Source organism: Leptosomus discolor, chromosome 10 (genome assembly GCF_034619465.1).
Source record: "Leptosomus discolor isolate bLepDis1 chromosome 10, bLepDis1.hap2, whole genome shotgun sequence".
In the NCBI taxonomy this organism is placed as follows: domain Eukaryota; kingdom Metazoa; phylum Chordata; class Aves; order Leptosomiformes; family Leptosomidae; genus Leptosomus; species Leptosomus discolor.
The window spans coordinates 5,557,778-5,580,215 of record NC_141400.1 but is presented as its reverse complement, the minus strand read 5'-3'; the positions used below and the strand labels follow the sequence as shown (position 1 = coordinate 5,580,215).

The 22,438-nt window shown below is 37.1% G+C and overlaps 1 protein-coding gene across 5 annotated transcripts in view; it reads left to right on the top strand.

Annotated features, from left to right (window-relative positions):
* TENM2 (teneurin transmembrane protein 2) overlaps positions 1-22,438 on the top strand; it is a 545,195-nt gene that overhangs the window by 286,867 nt on the left and 235,890 nt on the right. For all 5 annotated transcript variants that reach the window (XM_086470948.1, XM_086470946.1, XM_086470945.1 and 2 more), the window contains one exon: positions 18,681-18,890. In XM_086470948.1, coding sequence (XP_086327074.1) covers positions 18,681-18,890 — 210 coding nt within the window. The remainder of the gene's footprint in view (positions 1-18,680; positions 18,891-22,438) is intronic.

The following is a 22,438-nucleotide window of genomic DNA, read 5'->3' as shown; positions in this document are numbered from 1 at the left end:
CTCCCTTTTTTTCTTTTTAGGTTTGGTTTGTTTTTTTTTTTTTTTTAAAGTAAACTGGTGACTGCTGCCCACAGTGCCAAACAGTATGAAGTAACATAAAAATGGTAGCTATTTAATGAGGTTTTTTTGTTTGGTTTGGGGGGGGGGAGGTGGTGGTGTTGATACTTCTGCATTTGGCTAGGCATAGTAAAGGAAAGGAAAATCTTTGCAGTATCATTAGATTGTCATTCATCAGTACTTCTGATTCAATTTTCTCAACAGTTCCTTCAGCACTAGATGCTTTTAAGCATCTGTTGATGTTGTATGATGATCTTAATGAGACAGAAAAACAAGTGTTTATTGCATAGGAATGAAAATTCAGAATCTTTTTGTCCCATTTGGAATGAAGTTAGAATTACAGTTTCATCCTTACATAGATAGTCTTGTTCAGCTGTAACACTTGGGATTTACTTTAGCTTTTAGTTTGAGACTAAAAGTAAGTAGTGAAAGAGAAAACGGAATAAAAATGAAGGGATTAAAAAAAAAAAAACCAAACCCAACGAACCACAGCCCCCAACAAAACAAAAACCCCCAAGGAAGGTCAATAAACAGTGTAATTACTACTTCACTCAGAAATGGGAGAAATTACCAAATCTGATAACTAACAGTTTGTCAGGGCAATAATAATGGTGTTTATATCTCTTTTAATTGGCTTTAACCTTTCCTTTTGTGTGGAACTATTAAAAAATTAAAGGGGAAAGTATTTAGAGAGACAGATTTATGTTAGCTCATGGTTTGTGCCGTTTTAATGAGGTCAAAGCAATAAAGACTTTCAACAGACCCTAAGGTCTGGATGATGAATGACTGTCTTCCACTGCTGATTCAGGGTTGTGCTCAAGTCTTTGAGTTGCTGTTTAAATATGAAAATATAAATTTCTACAGTTAGGAACTACTACTGAATGATTTATTTTCTCAGGAATATGTATGCAAATGTATTTGAATAAAAATGAAAGAAGTTTTGCTTCTTGGCAGGAGGAAGATTGAAGTGGGTGGATTAGAGAAAATGTTTTTAAGGTATGGTTGGTTTTGAAATAAATAAATAAAACACATGTGCATACATGTGTGTTTAAATATATCTGCATAGGGTATCCAGGCATGTCTCCAGTAAATTGACCATTAATCATATGTAGTAAAGTTGCAATGAGAGTTTAGCAGTTGCTAAATGTGCCATTTTCCTAATGCAAGGTTGCACATGTGGTGCATAAGTAAGTGGTAGTTTTGGTGGAAGTGCAGATGGTAATTATTGCCTATTGATCTCTCCTTTATGGGTTTGTTTCTTAAAGGTGTTTGTTTTATTTGGTTTGGTGGAAATCTATGATGCATCGAGCTTATAATTGAAAGATGATCCTTAGAATTTCTTGGTCTTATTTTAGGCCTTATTTTTTCCGATTTTTCTTTTGGTCCATTTTATTCCCTTTAAAAATATCTGAAGTACAATTCCGAAAGTGGACAAGCAGCGAGTCCCCCAGTTCACGTGCACGTATGCATTAAAGTTTGTATAGTGAGCTGCAGTATCTAAAAATAGCATGGGTAAAGACGTGCATGACTGCTGACTGTATTCCTTAGGGAAACTGAAGTTGCTTAAGGAAGGAATATAGCTCCGTTTACACTTAGAAGCATTATGAGGTATAAATCCCATGTAGTTACCTTTTCTTTCACTAACAATATCTTCACATATCATTTACAAGAGAAAAAACACTATAAAAATAAAATAGGTATTACATTCTGTGACAAACATGGTTGGTCTGAAAGTTTTATTAACAGCTCACATTTATATATTTTTATGATACTTTTAAAATAGTGAATTATGAACAATTGAAAACACCCTCCAGCTTAATTGAGAACCATTATGTCTAGTAATTGCCAGTAATTTCAGAAACAGCCGTTGTTCTCTGGCCTATTAACATAATTTGAATTTTTTTTTTACACTTCATAAATATCTGTTGGAGTTAACAAACAGGCCTATTTATTGAAGTGTTTAAGAACAAAAGCCCCAAATGGACTAGATTGTGATGTATTATTACTATTAACCGACCTTGTTGGAACAGTTCTGTGCATCAGTTTTTGATGGGGTCATGACTTTTGATAGAAGAGGATTGTGGATTTTCTAGTTTTCATTTCATTAAGTGTAGGTGAAATGGCATCTTTTAAAATTGTCTTTGACTCTTTCTCTCTTTCTTACATATTTACTCCATTTAGTCCTCGATACCAGTTCAGCATGGTCTTCATGATAGCTGGAGAGAAGTACTATTTCAGCGTTTTGTATTTAACAAACTTCGTCTGTTCACCAGGGCAAGTTAGCAAAGACAGAAGAAACTTGACCTCTGCTTGGATTGTAATGTTTTTAGTTCAAGACTGCTTTTTAGATCTGTGATTTGTAGTGAAAACAGGCTCCTTATCTGTCACTTAGATTTCTATGTACTGCAATAAAAGAAATCACTGAAACTCACAGCGTTATTAGTGGTTTTCCCAGTACATGATCACGTTCAGCATACCGTCATTTGTAAGATAAAAACCTCCTGTGACAGAAAGATCTCCTAGTTGTTCCTATTTCTGTCATTCTTCTTTGTAGAAATCGTGTTAAGCAGATTTTTCTTTCTTGAGCATTTAGACCTTGAGCCTTCAGGTAATCTTCTCAATTAGTCCCTGGGGCTGTAGAGAGAGAGGCAAATGCAGTTGTCCTAGCAGCTAGAATTGCAAGTTTTGGTTAAAAGTAAGGTTTTAAACCATCTGGTATTGGGGGAAAAAGAAAGAGGATAGGAACAGATAGAGATGCTGCCCTTTTGGCTAATGGTAGCTATAGTAAATATGCGATCGACTCTTCAGAGAGCATTTTCAGAATCTTCCTTCCAGTAACCCCCGGCAGGTGATATGTCAGGCTGTGTACGCTGCTTCTCTCTATATCCATCCTCTCTGTTCTATTAACTTCATCTACATTCCCCTAAAGTCCATCAAATGTTGTGTTCAGTCTTTGTCGGGCCCTAATGGAAATTGAGAAGATTTGGGGGACAGAGGACCTGGGGGTGGGGGCGGACAGAAAGGGGACAGTCTTCTAAGCATTTCAAGCTAAGCCAATTGCTTATTTGGGGCATTCAGCTATGGAATAACTTCACCCATCATTGGTTGCTTCTTTCCATGGCAGAAACATTTTACATTCCCTTTTACATTCATAATCAGAAAGCGTATACCAAGAAGTTGGTATAACTGATCAGAAAAATAGGTTAGTGTTGAAAAGACAATGTTTGCTATGAGCAAATAAACAGTTTGTAAGCATGTGTAGGGATTTTTGTTTGTTGTGTTCGTTTTTATTTTGAAGGAAAAGCCTTTCCAATAAATTGACGTAGCCCAGTTGTAAACCTACATTCCAGACATGAGCTTTCTGCAAGCTCCGAGTACCTTCCACATTGCTGAGAGGACTGTAAAACTTGGCCGGCGACAAAGTTTAAATTTGAATAAGCCCAGAGCTTTCTGAGGATTAAAATGGCATTTTTTTTCTTCAGGGATGTTTTAGATGTGTGAGGTGGAATGAATGGAAAATTTCTTAATACCTAAGTGTTCTTCTATCATTGAAAATGATAAAATAAATGTTACAGAAGTGTGATTGTTCATGCTATAGTGTCAGAAACATCTTTTTGAAGGCTAGGCAAGAAAATAACCCGTTATCTTCTGTCATTAGTTAAGCCTAAACTAGGAATCTGGAATTGTTAGACTACCTTTATGATAATTTTGATTGTGGGCTACTTGCTATTCTTACTGAAGCATATACTTACATCATATTTGCATGAATCTGGCTAATTGGTTTTGCTTTGCAGAAAATACTTTTTCTTCTCTGCAGCTTGCTGTTTTCTTGTGGTTTTGGTCTTTGTTTTTGTTTTTTCTTAGCCACATCAATGTAAAGTAAAACATAACATCATCCTTCTAATGAGTAATGAGAATCTTTTTCTGAAAATAACTCCAAGGTCAGCTCTTGGTAGGCTTAGGACACCACATATCCTAGTATGCATACACATATACTTGTGTGTGTATGTATATTTTTGTATGTGTTTAGATAATATCCACATCTGTGATGTACACCTAACTCATATATTGTGTGGATTTTTTTTTTTTTTTGCTATTACTTGCAGCGGCTTAAAGGAAGATCCTTAAATTGGGGACTGCCTCAGAAGGTTTACCTGTAGTAAATCCCTTAGTGAGCATAAATAGCAAGAGGGTTTTGCTTCTTATGAGGCTAGTGTTCTAAAATGTTTAACTTTTCTTCTTTTATAATTAAACTGGTGCATTCTTTGTCCAAAAGACAGTGAAATACAAACCATTTGAGTTGTATCGTGAATTACGTTGGCATAATGTAAGCATTTTTGAATACTGCACAGGATAGGACTGGTGATTGTATATGCCTTATAAGATACTTGCTTTATTTTTCAATCAGTCTTTCACTCTGTTAGAGGTGTTTTATGTATTTTATCATATGTGTTATAGATTGAGAAGATATTGGGTCTCATATTAAAGCACTAGAAAATGAGCAGGGACATTCCTGTCATGAAATTTTACAAGGTGTTAACTGCAAGTAAATTTGAGACTTTGACATCAGGCATCCTTTTTAATAACCAAAGGCCTTTTTATACTTTTATGATAGCTGTAAATTGTTGACCAGAGTACGAACCGATTATTTTTTTACCTGTTTCGAAAGCCGTTCGTTCTCTAGCATATATATGTAGCGATTTATTTTCTGTTATATATATATGTGCTTGAAAATTATATATATAAAATATGTAAAATAATATATATTATGTGCTAGTATACGTATATGCTGCTGAGCTTGGGGGAGGAATGTCTGACACCTTTGCATCAATTAAAATTAAAAAGGGGAGGAATGGATAATGTTATTAATGAGAACAGCAACATAGCCACTTTCTTTGTCTCTTTGTTATGAAAGGAATATGCCCTCCGCTACTCTTACAAGATTATTACTTGTAAGATCTTAGGGGTTGATCTGACTTGCGTTTTCTTCTGTTGCTGTTGTACGTCATTGTATTTAGTGTACATGGGTCTAATAAATAAGGGGATTAAACTGAATAAATTATCAGTCTGGATAGTTGTAGCACATAAACACATAAATTGTCCTTCTAGCTCAGAGGACAGTAGTTTTATGCTCCGTTGTTGTGAACGATCACGTGGTTAATTTTGCAATCCGTGGTGAACCTAAGAACTGAAATAGCATTGTGTGCAGCAGAAAAGTTACGTAGGTATTGTTTGTAAAACCAGGTCTTACTGAGCAGAAAAAAGTCAAAGTTTTCAAAATTTTATTTGCTACGTACTGTAAGTGTATGTTGTTTCAGATGTACCACAGGTAGCGTTATGTATTGCAAAGGAAGTTGTTTCTGCCGTAGTTCTCTACCTCACTGCTTAGAGGTGATGCCAAGGCAGGGCCGAAGGGAGACATGGTGTGACCTGGGGTTGCTGTGGGATTTTTTCGTCTGTGTGTGAAAGGGAAGCTGTCAGCATATTTAACGTAGGACCAAGTTTTTAGTTGGGAGAATTTATTTTCTTCATAAGTTTATTTGTGACATGCACTTATAAATACAGTAATTAATCTCCTTCTTACCTTAAAATTGCAGTGTAAATGAATATTTGAAATGATTATCCTGAGTTAGGAAGTTCAGACAAGTTAGAAGTTGCTTTTATGGTGTGGAGACCTGACTTTGAGCAAGGATGAAAAAGAAATAAGCCCAGATTACTTAAGTAGTTTTTAATGTTCTCTGTCTCCATTGATAGACTGAATTTTTGACAGTGAAAGCATATACAGTTACATTCAGTTCGTCTTCCCGACTGTTTTCTCCATAAGCCTTCGGCTGAGTTTAGTTATGACTTGTAGGTTGAGTGTGGCATTTGGGAAAAACAGAAAAAGTAGTATAAATGTAAATGTGAAAAGCTACAGCTCATTCTGTTTTTGAAAATGTTGGTGTGAAAAGAACTCAACAGTGTTTTATTTAAACAAGGTCTGCTTCAACCTTGATTGACTTGCAGTAAATTGCCTGGTACGAGAGGCAAAAGGAAGTGGATAGAAAAATGGCAATCAGCACCAAATGTTTCACGTATTGATTGACAAGCACCAGAGATGTGCTAGAGTAAGATAAATTGGCTAACAGAGCCCATCTTGACAGCTCCTGAGATGGGAAAATTGTTCCTGTTAATTTGCTGCTGGGACCTTGTCATTTATGAGGATATATATTTGAGTGCCTTCTAATGGTGTAAACAAACTTTGGATTCCTAAGTAGCATATTTCAGCTTCAGTTGCTTTAATTCTTCTCTGTCCATGTATTTCTGAGCTGTAGTTATAAAGTGCTTTAAAACTGAAAAGATGAGAGAGACTGTCGTTATTTTAAAGATACAGTTCATGCTGAAACACAGAATAGTGCATTCAAGCTATTCTGTAGCCTGCTTGATTTTCAGTGGGGCTTTTGCTTCAGCAAAAGGCATGGAATAGAGCCCATTTGTTTTGGGGGAAGAACATGTATCTTTATTCCTTCATTCTGGCAACTGTAACTGTAATGAAAAGATTTCTTACCATTTTAACGTATCTAATTTTGTGCTTGCAAATGCCTTTTAATCAGGTTACAGATTTTGTTATTACTGCAGAGTGAAGCTCCCTTTTCCATATAGTAGTCTTTCATGTCTGTGATTTCTTTTCATTAAAAGGAAATTTTATCTTTTTAATTTCCTGTACTGTTCTCCCAGACTGCTGTTAATTATGGTCATATACAGCAATGGTAAAATAGTTAATGGTCTGATAGCTGTTGTGTGGCAATCTGCCACTCAGAAAGGTTTTATTTTGGCTAAATCTTTTCACATAAACTGCAATTTGACATGCATAAACCTTCTCACTTAGGAAATCAACATTTTTTCTGCTTTCACGTATGCAAAGTGAGCAGATTCCAGTATTCATTTAAGGTGTGGCCCACAAAGAATAAGTGGTATTTTCCTTTCTTCCGTAATTTATACTCTGATTCTTTATTTGAGTCTACTTCTCAAACTCTGAACTGGGAATCAACTTTACAAAGATGAAATATTTCAAACCTTATTCAATACTGGGGGGTGAATAAAATTTTATCGGCACTTAAATTGTTCGTTTATAAGTGATTTGGTAGGTTGTCCATAATCCTGCATTTGGGTACTTTCTGTATTCCATGTCTTTTTCAAAGAATAGCCAGTTCTACCAGAAGACATCAGAGAGATGTCTAAATAGGGCTAAAGAGCCTCTAAATAGAGGCTAAATAGGCCGAGGTCCATATTAGCGATGGTATTTCACTTCCCTCTTTGATTTTGATCTGCAGTTTAGCTCCAAGCTGTATTCCTAGATCTGAGCGCAGTGGACCATCCTGAATTGAATGAACAGCAGCAGCCTGGTATTCCCGTCAGGAAAAGACTGCTGTTGGAGGAGCTTCTTTCTGTGCAGAAGCTTTTTAGGACTCTAGGGTGAAATCCTGGCTGTGCTGATGGCAAAAATACAATTTATATTGACTTATAGGGAGCTGAAATTTCACCGTGATTTGCTATTAAATGGCGGAATGTTCATTCTTGAAGCAGGATCTGTTACGGGGCCTGATAACTTCTTCTCACAAACGTTCAGTGTAAAGCATCATTACAGTCTTAAACATTTGTAGCAGCCGTTAAATGTTTAAGAAAAAAAAGATGTTTAACTGCCTGAAGATGTAGTAAGACACTGGGAAGTTAAATGCTTGCATGCTTTTGTGCTTTGGAAAATCCTGCCAGTGACATACGTGACTGAAAAGTCAAGCCTTTCGTTTCCTTGTACACCTAAAACTACTGCTAGTGTCAATACGGGTTGTGTAAGAAATGCAAGACTGGGTCTTGAGAGAAGAAACCAGATGAAGCAAGAAAGATGTAAATTTCAAGATAATATCATGTAAATTTACGTATCAGTATCAAGAGTAATGGAAGATTAATTCCCATCATAATCATACTGATACTTTTCTTACTGCACATTAGTATCTCCCAGCACTAAAATACAAACATCTCTAGAGTGTATTACAGCAGATGTTTAGCACTAATTCAGGAGTGTATTCTACATGCGTTTAGAAAGCAAATAGGAACGCCATATTCACACTGTAGGTGTAAGAAAGAAAAGTAGACTTTAATAACCTGAAGCAGAATTAGCCAGAATATAGCAGTGATAGAGCAGATTTTAAGCATATTATTTAAATTATTAAGTACTGATCATGTGAAGCCTTGTGTTCATTTCACATTTGTTCACCAGAAATTAGAGCTGCTTTTTTAGTAGGTTACAAAGAGTTAACACAAACTGTTTAATCATTATTCAGCTCCCACCAGTTAGTACTATCTATGTATGACTTTCACAGAGTTTGTTAAATAATTACAGGTTGGAGATTTCTCGTGTTTGTTCAAGACAGTGTTATTTTTCCCACCTATTAGTGACTCCAGGCACTTGAATCACTAAGTGTTGCAACGTTCTTGGAAATAAATTCCTCTAATAGAAATAAAGCCAACATCATTCAGGAGGATATGTAGTGGAGATGGTGTGAGTGGTTGTTTAACAGTATTTAGAATTTCAGTAAAATAAGGTGAAGGTAAACAGGAGGTGTTTGGATAGTAGAAACAAGTTTGTAGCACAGCGTAGTCTGAACTCGGTGTCACTAGAATAAAGATCATCTGAGGAGGTAGATTTCATAGGGTGCCTGGTAATTACCTGCCTAGGGCCTAATTACAACCCTTTCGTTAGTGGAATTCCCTGGCACGAATGCTTAGCTGGTAAGATTGATAAATAGGAAATTTTCTTTCTTCCCAGTTTTTAAAAGCTGCATTTATTATACAGTTACTATAAAGGTGGAAATTCAGTCACATACGATGATGGTTATGAATCTTCCAGTAAGTCTCTTGTGAGTACATTCCTAATCTTAGAATGTTATTTTTGTCCCACAAGGAACAGGCACTTGATGAGTTGTTATAATGTAGTGTTAGTTATAGTTAATTCAGTAGAATCTTTTTTTAGGGAAATTAAGTTAATGCAAGCTGTGTGTGAGTTATGCTTATGTGGCTTTGTCTGTTCCTTCTTGCTCTGATTTTACTGGCTAAATCAGAGGTACGGTAAGATTAGAGAAGACATTTTGGCTTTGAGTGATGGGAAAAAATCACTGAAACAAATTACTGTTTTCCAGCTATAAAGGTAGCAAACATATGCCAAGTAATCAGCTCGCTAGTGTAATAGGTTCATAAAGGAAAAGAGTTTTCTAATCTTATTCACTGATGTTTTTCCCAAGACAGCAACAGCTTTTATAAAATGAGGCTTATAACTTCTCATTACAGAATCTAATCTGCCAAAAGACATTGAACAGCTGCAAAACCCTAACATCTTCTAGCTGTAAATTGTTTTTATTATTTATCTTTGTTTAACTAAAAAAGAAAGGGGCATCAGATGATTTAACAAGACAAGAATTAAGTGACATTAAGATTTTGACAGCAGCAAATTATTCCTTTACATACTGAATTGGTTTAGATAATTTTTAAGTCATGACTGACTACTTATTTTTAATATCCAATTTCCATAAAACTGATGTATTCTGTAGATGGATTGCTTAGGAAAATTAATTTAACTTTAACACTGAAAGTCAGAAGTGATTGATTTCCAAGTTAGTCTTATTCTTCTGCATAGATTTTGGAAATGATAGTATCTTGCATTGGTACAGTGATTTTTATATTCAAGAATTATATACGTACATTACTTCAGGAAATATTAACCAAGTACAGAGGTCAAATGGTTTAAGGACGATAACAAAACTTGAACAAGCTTGTAGAATGCATCTGTAATAAAAAACAGAAACCAGGACTTGCTGGTGGTTCTTCATTTGTCCCTTTTCTATTATCTGCCATTCTCCAACTGTATTCCTGGGTGTGCAGTAAATTGTTCTACTACGGAGGACAGAGAAGAGGAACATATTCCATATGAATGTATTTATGAATGTATTTTTACGTTTGATTTTTTCTTTTTTTTTGTAATAGAAACTGGTTGCCATTTATATTTTTTCCTTTTTTTCTTTCTATCGCATATATTACCTATAAACAATTTCTTGACCTGCTGGCAAAATTTAACTAGAACTACAACAGTGAGACTTTATGCATTACTGTCACAGGGAATCTAGGATGATTTTGTTTTGTTTGGGATTTTCGTGATTCATCTCTACCCCCACCCCCACTGGATTGCCTGAAAATGTAAATCTAAATTATGACATGTACCTGAGAAGAAGTAGCGTTGAGTTTTAGGGTAATTTTATTTAAACAACATTTTAACTTCTAGGCTATTAAAATGCTGTACCTACACAGGTAAGATCGTGAATTCTAATATTATGTTTTCTAAACAAATGCACTATTTTCTTGTACACTGTGAATTTAAATGTCTTTCAAAACCATATTTTATGCTGCATCGGATCCTCCTATGCTATTGTCTTTCATATTTTCATAAAGGAGGTAGAGATTTTGGCAGGTATGTGTTAATTTCTTCGGTACCCTTTTCCTGAGGGCTTTGGTCCCCTTAGATTTTGCTGTTTGATGTTTCACAGAAAGGCTCTAGGAAACGTGGGTGTGATTGAGAGAAGAGTTGGTTCTATTGCTCCTCCAGAGGGGAGGCGATGGATGTTGCTTGCACAAAGTTTGGCTTCAGGATTTTCTTTGGAGATCTTGCCAACATAAATGCTTTGCTCACTCTGAATGCGACAGGAGTTCATGTGCTGATGTGATGGAGCTGTGCCTCAGCGACACTGACGCTGGGCTCCTGCTGCTGTGGGGAACTGCAACACAAGCGTTTCAACATCTCGGCCACCTTGAAATGAAAAACACACCAAAAAAAAAAAAAAGGAAGAAAGGTCTCAGGGTTTCAGAGACCCAAGTGAAGTCCCTCTGAAGGAACGTAGCTCCAGGCAGCGTCAGGGAGCAGAGTGGACGGTAGCCAACCCATCATACGTGCTGTCCACACAGACATAGACAGAGCTATGGCGCTCCACAAACGGCTCTACTGTTTCTTTCTTGGCAGAGCAGATTCTACAGTGTGTCGGTGAAAGCGCCACGACCAGGCGCTGTGTGTGTCATGCAGGGCTCTGCAGCTCTGCTCTCAGAGGAGCTGCTGACAAAAGATACACATCTCTCTTTATACATTGATAGAAATTGTCTTTTGGGGCATATCTTTGCCTTTACCGTAGTTATTTTATTATCATCATCATCATCTTTACTCTGTTGAAGCTCTTGCTTGGATTTTGTGGGTTTTTTACCTAACAAAAGTTGAAAAAACTAAGCAAGGCAGATAGGGTGTTGGTCATTTTGTTAAATGTGAAAGATACAAACCCATAGTACTGACTTGTCTTCACTGGTTCATTGTTGTGCAAATCACAGGTGATGACTTACTGTGTCTAGCTCTCTTTCCGTGGTACAATATGATGGTATCAACTTCATCCTTGGTTGCCATGACTATTCACTTTGATGCAGAGAAATACCTAAAAACATCAATAAACAGGTCTGTGCAGGAATATCAGTCCCATGGTTTTGGGAAGACCTTATTTCCTCCTTTGACTCTTGTGAAATAGACCGTGAAAACCTTTTTCTTAGCTTGGCTGGTTTTGTTTGTTTGTTGCTTTCGGAGGGATAGGAGCTTCAGAAGCATTGAAAGTACCTTTCTTCAGTGACAACTCTCTGTCATCCAAATCCTGATTTATATCTTTCTTTTTTGCTGTTTTGAAGCTTCTTTGCCTTGGAGAAGAAACACAACAGGAATTTAGGCAACAGAAGCAACTTGATGCTGGAGAAAATTATCACAAATTACTAGATTTCTTTCCCTCTTTTTCTTGCGTACTTCATTTTGGGCTTTTGTTTTGTCTTGACCGTTTGAAATGCAGTCAGATGAATAAAGGGTTAGTTAAGTCCTCTTTACAGATTGATTAGCATTGCTACTTGCTAGATGAGGTGACTGTTAGCCTGGGGGAAAAAGACTTTCTCCCCTGAGAAAAGCTTTCCCTCCTGGGGCTCCACGCTGGCCTCCAGTGTGCTGAAGTACAAATGACATTTTGCTACAAATATAATAGATGCTGTTACTACACAGAAAATGAGTGATTTTTCCTATTGTCAGTCAACTGCGGTATTTTCATCAAATACAAAATATTTATATTCCTTATGCCAATTATGACAATATATATTTATTAAATATGACTCTGCTTGAGAGTGCTCAGCCCATTGGCAAGACATTCTTTGCACAAATATTTGAGACATGTTTTTTTTTCTTGCAGGAGGCAATTATTCTGGGGAAGAATAGGAGAGTCTGCTGAATGTGCTATACCTCAGGAAAGATTCCCCTTCATCATCTGCCTGCTTAATTTATAGTGCTTTGCACTGCAAAAACATGCATCTTACGTTATCTGGTTGTTTCCTGACACATTTAGCAACGTTTCTTTAAGTGAACTTAGCATTGCTGACAATGTAGGTGCTTTAGTGAGGCGGACGTGGAAATGTCGTGAGAATGTATCTGTGCTGGAGGAGGCGGTGGGGGTGTTACCCTGACAGCAGGGTCCTTCCTATGTTCCTGGTCTTGATTCCATTCCACTTTCTGGCTCTGTTTCCTGAAGTGAAGGAGCAAAGGGAGGGGAGATCTGATCCTTCCCTTCTATTGTCTCTAGCTAATGTGCAGCCAGTGCCATTACTGGACAGCCTTCCTTGTATAATTTTAGTAATATGAGCAGCACAGCACAGAATCACAGAATGTTAGGGGTTGGAAGGGACCATAACTTTATGGGATTACTTTATATGGGTTTCTATACTTTGTGCTGGTGTAACATGAATATCAGCTTCAATCAGTAAATGTCAAAATCTTAATTGCCAATTAAGTGTTTTAAAGTTTCTGTTACGATGCCATCACTTATGTAGAAACAGCTCATCTCCTTTCACTTTTTACATCCCTAGCTTCCTGCATTAATACTTGAATGCTAGCACATCTTCAAAACAGTTATTTAAAAACAAAACAAAACAATTTGTATTAGTTTCCCTTCTTTCTGCAATCTGATGTCTGAAGGATTGCACAGAGTTTTTGGCTTGCATATATTTTTTCTATTTGAGTACTGGTCCTTGTGACCAGGGCTGTAGGACAAAGACACAAGTGGCTTTATTGATAGTAATATATGGGACTAACTGTAGTTATTACCATTTATGTTTATTTTATGCACAAACAGCAGGTAGACTAGCTTAGAGAAGTACAAAACAGTTATACCAAAACCTCTTATGAACATTACCAGTTGCTTATAGCTCTTGAAACTTGATTTTGCTTACAAAAGTCTCTACACATAACAAGATGCCTTCATAAATGTAACTTGTCAATGAGGATAGGCTGTTTAGGTATATTAAATTCTCAGTTTGAAATGCTGAAAATGCATGGGGTTGAACAAGCTACGCAGATTTTTGCTACCCAAGTGCTAACCTTAGACGTGAGATTCTCCCGATGGGAAAGGCTTGAGAATTCCACTGCAGGTACAATAAGCTTTGAGATCTGTATTTATCACCTCTGGGATTCAGATTTTTCTAATGAGCTAAGTTTTTATATTGAAATGGATAACTTAGGAGTGTGGGATGGCAACATACAGGTTGTGATCGTCCCTTCTGTCGAAGTTAATAGTAAAATGCCTGTTTAAGGAGTCTGGATTGATCCTTTAAACCTCTTAAAATAATGTTCTCTTTTGTATATTATGTACATCTGTCTAAATGTGTGTGGGTAAATGTATCTATTTATATATTTATACAAATATATAGAATTTTGTTTCTTATATGTTGTTGTTAGGTGGTAATACTATACTGTGTTACAGTTAGTTGACAAGCTACTTAACAGCTCTTCCAGGTGTATTTTCATAATGAGTATTTACAGAGCGACTACTCATGTGTCATGTTTGTTCCTTGCTTCCTCTCATGCAAAATGGTGGAATGCAGAGGCCAGAGTTTCTCACACACATGGGTTTTATTCATCCACAGAACTCCATAGGTGCTTTGTAGGAGCAGGAAGAAGGGAGAGTATGAAAAGTGCATCTCAAAAATCCCTCAGTACTTTTAAGCAGCTTCCTTCTCTTTGATGGTGCCTCTTATTTATGTATATTAATGCTGGCAGTGATTGCAGGCAGACCTTTTTCCTTTTTATTTTTTTCTTCCTGGTGATGGGTTTTGGTCTTTTATGCTAACAGCAGCAGGAGCATCTCTTTCCCAAATGTGTTACTGTAATTAAGACAGACAGAACTCTTAGCTGTTTTACACGTGTCTGGACTTGAGGTAGTCTTCTCTGCCACCCCATTGCCACGTTGTACCATGACCACACGTGGCACGCTCACGCTGGTAAGTTTGTGCCCTGTTCAACCCCTGTCTGGCTGTGAAGCTGTCCTTAACAAGGAGATTAAAGGAATTCCTCACACAAATGTCTGATCTGCATCCTCTGCTTTTGTGGATGTCTTCCTGAAAATGGTTGCAGAGCTGTGGCATCATTATCAGCCACAAGCATGGTCTGATTTTTGAATGTAGCTTCTACAGCAGATTTTAAGCCTTAGGGACTTAAAGTAAGGGAGTAACTGAAGAATGGTTTCATAAACATAAAAGTTCCTGAGCTGATGAAGAAAGATGTGACTCTGGTAAAAAATAAAAATGATAAGCACGTTAAGTCTGTGCTGTCTGCTTTATGATCTTAGAAGAGAAAGGGAATGTAAGTGATAAGAAGGTAAAAAAGGCCCTTGCAGAATGAGTTGCCATGTGGCATGGAAGCCTAAAGCTATCCCAAATCAGAATGCCCTCCAGAAGGAGAGTTATCACGTTTCTTCTTTCTCTCTTACTAGTAAGATAAGACAAATGACAGCAGGAAGTAATGGAGGTGGGGCAGGGAGGAAAAGTTGTTTTGTTCTTGGCTGCTTGGGGTTTTTTTGAAAAATACCTTACAAATACTGTACTTGGTATCGGTACAAGTCCTTGCCATGCATGAATATATGCAATATGAACATGCACATGAACAGATATTGGAAGAAGAACTAATATTAACTTTTACTATAGAAATTGTAATATATCAGCTTTTAAGTCTTTGGTTTCCTTTTCTAGCATTTGTATCTGTTTTGCGTTTCTTTGTGCACGTTACACGTTTACTTTATTGCTGTCAATAGAAGTAAGTGTCCACTCCACAGGGTTTCTGTCAATGCACAACTAGATAAGAATCCTATTCATAGAAGTGTTATCATATTAATACAAAGCACATTGTGTCTACGAAGAATAAACACAAATTGTACATACTCCTGGTTTATGTTATGGATTTGACTTCTGAAAACAGTGTGACAGAATACTGATGTTACCATACATCTCAGTATGTTTTATAATGCTCTGGGGTTTTGCAAGTCCCATTGTGAAGTGATAGAAATTTGGAATCATTTCAAGAGATGGGAGGTTTCAAAACACGACTCTTAAGGTACCTGCAAACACATGAATGGCTCTGGCAAGAAGCACGGATTTATAAAACCTGTAAAGCTCAGTCTGTTATTTTAATCGGCCCAATAATACATTGAACTTATTTGACCAAGATATTAGTATTCTACAGTATGAATCAAACCCATTATTTCTAACTTAAGAGTCTACAGTAACAAATAAATTGCGTTTATCATGCTTTTTATAGCCTACAGTCAATTCTCTTTGGTAGTTTCACAACCTTTTTCGACAGTGGTACTGCAGATAGTTACCCTTTGGATTCGTTTCCTAAGGCAACAAAACTTAATAGTGTCTCTTTCTGTTCCACTTCAGTAATTTTTCAACTCACTTCCCACTAAATTTTATGAAAGGTTGGGTATCTTAAGATAGTCTACGTGTTTCAGGGGCTGGGGGTGGAGAGCTATACAGAGAGAAGATGCTCTACTAGAGCCCCACTACTGTAGAAGGAAAGGCTGTAGTGGGATTTTAATGTTTAGTAGAAACCAAAAATCAACTTGACAGAAAGATCAAGAATGCCCCAACCACAAGAAAAGTTTTAATCAAATTTGGCAGCCTATTAGGAAATCGAACCACAGGACAGATTGGCAATGTTCTGTGGCTCACAGACATTATGTTTTTCAATTAACATGTGCTTATGGACGAATCTTCCTCAGGAGCCAGCTTCCCACCTAAACAATGCAAAATTTTAACAACTTGATACCTTCTGTTTCCTCTAAGCCACAAACAGAGCTTTATTAATTAGACTTTTTACCTTGTCTTCAGGGATTTGGGCTGTATTGTTCCGTGAAGTAACAGTGCGATTAGCTTTCATGGCAAAAGAATTCTTGGTTGTTTTTTTTTTTTTTTATTTCTCTCAATGTATTCTGCAAAAATGTACCAAAGTTTCTCTGAAATACCATATACAGTTTACACAGAAGGAAGAATCTTTTTCCCTTCATCTCATAACATCACACATCCAACATTTTTATAATACAGTAATATATTCCTGTAACATACAGTAAATGCAGATTTTGAATTGATAAAGCTTTTTCTTTTAACTTCATAATGTTGAAGTAGAGCTAGAATATGTGAAAATCAACTGGGCACAATGGGCACGGTGTCACATTCCTGTCTGAGGTGGGTCAAACCTCAGCCTCTCTGCTTGTTTCCAACACATTGTAAAGAAATAGTTAGAAACTGGTTTTGCTAAATCACTTCCCTTGATGTTTAGGATATTCACTGTAATATTTCATAATGGCATAATCATGAATAACAACAGTAATTATTCTTGTCATCAATATTAGAATTATTTCCTCATAAATGTAAGTCCACAATGATAAAATTCAATGCACATTGAATTTTCTCTAGCATAAAAGATGGTAGATGGGGGTTACTATGGAGTATCTTAAACCTTTTTCTGTCCTATAACAACTTGGTCATTTAGTCTTATAATTGATTTATCCAGGTTTAAAAATATAATAAAAAAGTAAGCGTAATAGTCTCTTGCCTACTTCCAGGTTGGGTTTTTTTTCCAGCTTTTTGAAGATAAGAAAGTAGTTCATGCTATTTGCTGGTACCTTCACATGCAGTGAAAGATATTCTAGTATCTATGGGTACCTTTGGTTGATTGCTGCTCGCAAAATATAATTTATGTGTCATGACCAGAATATTTTAATTTTCTTTCTTTTATTTTTTTTTTTCATCCTTTGGAATTTGATGTGTGACTCTAGAAGATTACCGAACGGCAGAAACCGTAGTGTAATTTGTATAAAGTGAGGGGCTCGTGATTCCAACAAATGATGGTGTAACTAATGTGAAAACCCGTGTGTATTTGCTTTGCTACTGTTTCTTTAAGAATGATGGAAATGAGGATGCACTATTTTATGTAGTTTTGCTGTGTTTTAACATTTGCAGCTAGCATGCAGCAGATCTCTTTTTCCCTCACAGACTGTGGCAATATCACAAAGGTCGTATTTTGCTGTGTATAAATTATTCATAACAATTTCTCTAATGCGCTAGATAAACTTGCAGAGATCAAAATGCCTGTTTCTCTTCTTCCTCTCAGTCCTATAACTGGTCCTGTTTGAATAGACAATGCAAGAAAAAAACCCCAAAACCTGTCTTCATCTGTGTGCATTTGATAGAATGGATTGATACAAAGTTATCAGAGGAAAGTTCACAAAAGCAAAGATGAATAAGTACTAACTTTTTTTGTTGACTTGATGCCACTAGTTCAGTTGACCAAAAATATGTTTTAACTGTGGCCTGAGGTATATTGTCCACATGAAGGATCAGATTTCAGAGTTGGAATTAATCTCTCTGGTGAGCTAGGCAGGAAATTCTGCTCATACAGCACCAGTGCAGAAAGAAATGAGAGTGAAAGGACAGGAAAGCTTAGACTTTCCAACCCATGTTCCAGTTTAGCTCATCTGTATGAACGGAATAATTCCGTTTCAGTCCTGCTGTTCCCTGTGCTTCCTGTCACGTCTGTCTGGGTTTTGGAAAGATCTACAATGGTACAGGAAGATAGCCCTCATGTAGTTCTTGTTACATGCCTTTAATAGATTCCTTGACAGGAGCAATTTCCCTGCTGCTAAAAGAAAAAAAAAAAAAAGATAAAATCAGAACACCACCATTTTTTTAAGGGATGATTTCAGACATCTGGTACAAATCCAGGAATCAACTCATTATAGTCCCCTTTCTCATTGGTCTTATTGAGCCAAAAACCCACGAATTATTTCTGTGACAATTCTTCCAATGAAATATGTAGCTGATGCACTTGCCTTTTGCAGCATCTGAGAGTGCAGCTTGGGGCCTTTCCGCGTCTGGCTGCAGTGCGTGTCGGTGCCCATGCAGAACAGACCGCTTCCCATCCAGTGGTGTGCGGTTGTTCTCATTCACCCAGCGTCTGCTCACCTGATGAGTTACAAGCTGATGCTGTGAAGAGATTCTTGGAAGGAGTCCACAACGTAGCTGCTCACAATGCCTTGAATATGGTACAAAGGGACAAGTTCGTACCAGTGGAGAGATTTTGTGGCTCTGCACAGCAGTAATCATGTGTAACGGTGGACAGTTACAGTGCAATTACTTGGCTGTTTGGTTTTTTCATTACATTCATTGCTGATCTTTGATCCCTGTGTCCTCTTTCCCAGGTCGTCCCATTCCACCTACATCCTCGTCTAGCCTTCTCCCATCTGCTCAGCTGCCCAGTTCTCATAATCCTCCACCAGTTAGCTGCCAGATGCCATTGCTAGACAGCAATACGTCCCATCAAATCATGGACACCAATCCTGATGAGGAGTTCTCTCCTAATTCATATCTGCTAAGAGCGTGTTCAGGGCCACAGCAGGCTCCCAGCAGTGGTAAGAAAATTGCAAACATATGCAGTTTTTTGGTGACATGTTTATGCCGGGTTTATGCGGATTTTTTTGCAAATGTGTTCTTGCATCAGCCACAAAATTGAAAGCATCTATGGAAGAGAGGCAAACAAATCTAACTGTTTTGTTTCACTGAAACTTTTTTGGAAGCACCGTATATCGTATTTGGTTTTCCTTCATTTTACTATGAGAGCTTGTTAGTTTTAGGAGTGTTGTAAGCAGTGTAAAAAATATTATTGAATTCTTGTCATCAGAGGGATTTATTTTTCAAAATAGGTTTCCTGCTCCTTGTGGCATTTGTGAGAGGTGTGCACACAATGGTTCTTTGTTCTACATAGGCTAGTCCAATATCTCATGTAGGCGATGAGGTTCTGCATCTGAAAATGTGTGTTGCTTCTGCCATTCTGTCTGTTCTTGTTTCAGCATCTGTCTGATTCTGTACTGCCAATGTCAAATTTAACTAAGATACTGCTATTTTTCAATGAATTAATTCTCATCTTTCAGGCCACTGTTTTAAAACATTTGCAGCTCTGCTATCAGTCATATAATCTGTAGTGCTTAGGGTTTTTTCCTTTCTTTTTTTCTTTTTCTTTCTGTTTGGTTTTTTTTTTTTTTTTTTTTTTTTTTAATTAACAGATGCAGACTTTTTATTTTGACAGCCAGAAATTAAGGAATGGAGATGCAATCCCTTTTTAGAACTAAAGGCAAAACGAAAGAATGCTATTATAGCCCCTTATTTTTTGTCTTGTTTTTTTACCATAAGTATCTGTTGTACAGTTCCTGTCTATTTAACTAAACGCTGTAAGTGTTTATATATCTTCTATCCAGTTTCCGATCTGCTCAAGGTCACTCTTTCCTGTAACAACACAGATCTGTACAGTATCAGAGACACTGTGTGGTGTGGAACTTTTGGCCTTTGTGGGTGCATACAGTACACTGGAATGATGCCCTTTAAACAGTGGCTGGTGGTGGGTGGCGGGAGGATGAGACAATGAGCAGAAGTTGAAACACAAGAGTCAGAGTGCATCTAAGGTAAAACTTCTTCCCTAAGCATTGGATTGCAACAGGATGCCCAGAGCGCCTGTGCAGTCTCTGTCCTTGGAGCTTTTCAAGAACAGGTTGGTTAAAATCCTGAGCTACTTGGTCTGACCTCAGAGCTGCTCTTGCTTGGCAGGAGCCTGGACTAGGGACCTCCTGGGGTTGGTTCCATCCTAAATTATCCTATAAACCTATGATTCATTCAGGTATGTAGAACTATGATTACACAAAGAAATAACAGTTCAGGGATTGAGCATGCTTCCTTGCTACTTCAGGTTTGAGGGTGGAAAATACGGTACCAATTTTGAGGGCTTGTTGTGAGAGGTTCAGGGGGTTCTGGGGAGCTGCAGACCTCAAAATCTGCAATGGACAACTCGATAGAAACCATAGAAATGGTGGAAAAAAACAAAACAAAACCAACCAGCCAAAAAAACCCCAGTGGATGTTATCTATGTTTGATGAGCCAGTATAGCTTCTGTAAAAGGTAATCCTGCCGTAGAAACATTTCAGAGTTCTTTGAAGGGGTCAGCCTTTTGTGAATAAGGGTGATCTAGTTGATGAAGGTCCTTTTTATTTTCAAAAGGGTCCTAGTACAATCTGTCACTAAATGCTTTTAAGGAAACTAAGCTGAGATAGGGAAGAGGGAAGGTCCCTGCATGGTGAGTAGTTATTTGAAAGCTGGTAAACAGAAGTTGGAGCTCCCCAGTTAATTTTCATGGGACATGAAGATACTTGGAGAAGATGGTGAGCTGTGGGATATGAAAGGTAGCTGATGGGAGGGTGCTAAGGATGAGATCGGACTGTGAAGGATCACAAAAGGACCTTGTGAGACCAAGTAACGGGGCGATAAAATGGCAGAGGAAATTGAGGGCAGTGAAATGTAAAGTGATATTCATGGAAAAAGCAGCTCCGGTTCACCAGTTAGTGATGGACCATTTCCAATCAGGAGTGAGTTATTGGGGGCATGCATGCTCCATCTCAGAGCTCAGGAACAGGTGAATGTTGCCAGCTGAATAAAGAACAAAAGAGAGCACGCTATCTAAAGGATGTGGTGGATGGAACATTTTACAAGGGTTTTAAGGGGAATGGGAAAAGTGAATTGGAGAGAGATGTAATGTCGGTTGCTAAGTAGAAGAAAATCAAGGTCAGGGAATGTGAACTAAAAAAAGAGACTTGGAGGATACTTGAATACTTGGTACTTGGTATTTATAGCCACTGTTGGAGGCTGAGTGAGCCAGCATGGCTTTTGTTATGAAGCCAAATGAAGGAAGTTGCAGTAAAAAACTACATGGAAAATTTGATGGAAGAGCTCTTTATGTTTAATTTTAAATAATAGTAATTGTTTCTTTACATCCTTAAAAGTTTTGTGTTTCACACTTGTTACTGTGGACTGACCTAAGGAACCTTTTTGGCATGTTTGGATGTGCTTTGATTTGTTTATGAATGGCTGATTTGTTTATTCTACGGTTTAACGTTTTTTCCCCCAAATATCCCATGTCCTTCTTTAATAAGCAGGTTTGGGGCTTTTTTTATTATTTTGACCATAACCGCATGCATAGTTGTTTGATCACCACTGACAATGTTCTGTAGCATGAGCTCTTCTGGACTTAATACATCCTCTGGAAACTAATAAGTTTATAAGAATACCACAGATAGTAACATATACCTTAAATTGAAAAATCTCACCTTTTTTGTGGCTGATCCTTATTCTTGGAAGACTTTCAGAGTAGTTTTTACCATCTACATGATATGGAAAGGTAGACTATGTTTTCATTTTGTTTTTTTTAAATGTTTTTTAAAATCTATTTTAGTTCCTATGGAAACTTGAAAACATAGATCCAGACATTTTGGAGAGAGTAAATAAATTTAAATATTTTGTTTAAATTTGGGGTTGGGTTAAAAAGAAAGATTTGAAGATACTTAGATTTAAGGCTTAGTTTCCAAATAATCTTTGATCATTAATATATTTGCTAGCACTTTCTATGTTCTTCTTTCAACATTTCTATCACAATCTTTAAAGTACATGCTGAAGACGAAATATTTGCAGAAGTCTTGTACTGATTACATTATATACTAAGTGTCCTCTTGTTTGTCTGATTGTACACTTACGCTTGCTTCAACCTCTACAATTGCAGGATAGCTACTCAACAAGTTTAAGATGAGTCTTCTTGGCTATTAGGTGATAGTCATCCACATGCACTGCCCTGTGCCCTTCACAATAGCCGTTCTTGATATATCTGAAAAACTCATTTGCCTAAAAAAATTACCTAATCAAATCTTCCATCAAATGAGCAATCTATTGTTGATATTATGAAGGCCTTTAATCTACAATAAATCTTTGTTAGAACTCATCAGAGCCTCCAGTTTGAGAGAAATGTGATTATAGCACTCTTAAAATGACATTACATCATTGGGGTGATTGGTTTATCATTTGGAGAAGCGACATCAATCATAACTAGCATAACCACACAGTAAATGAATTCAACCTTTCTACT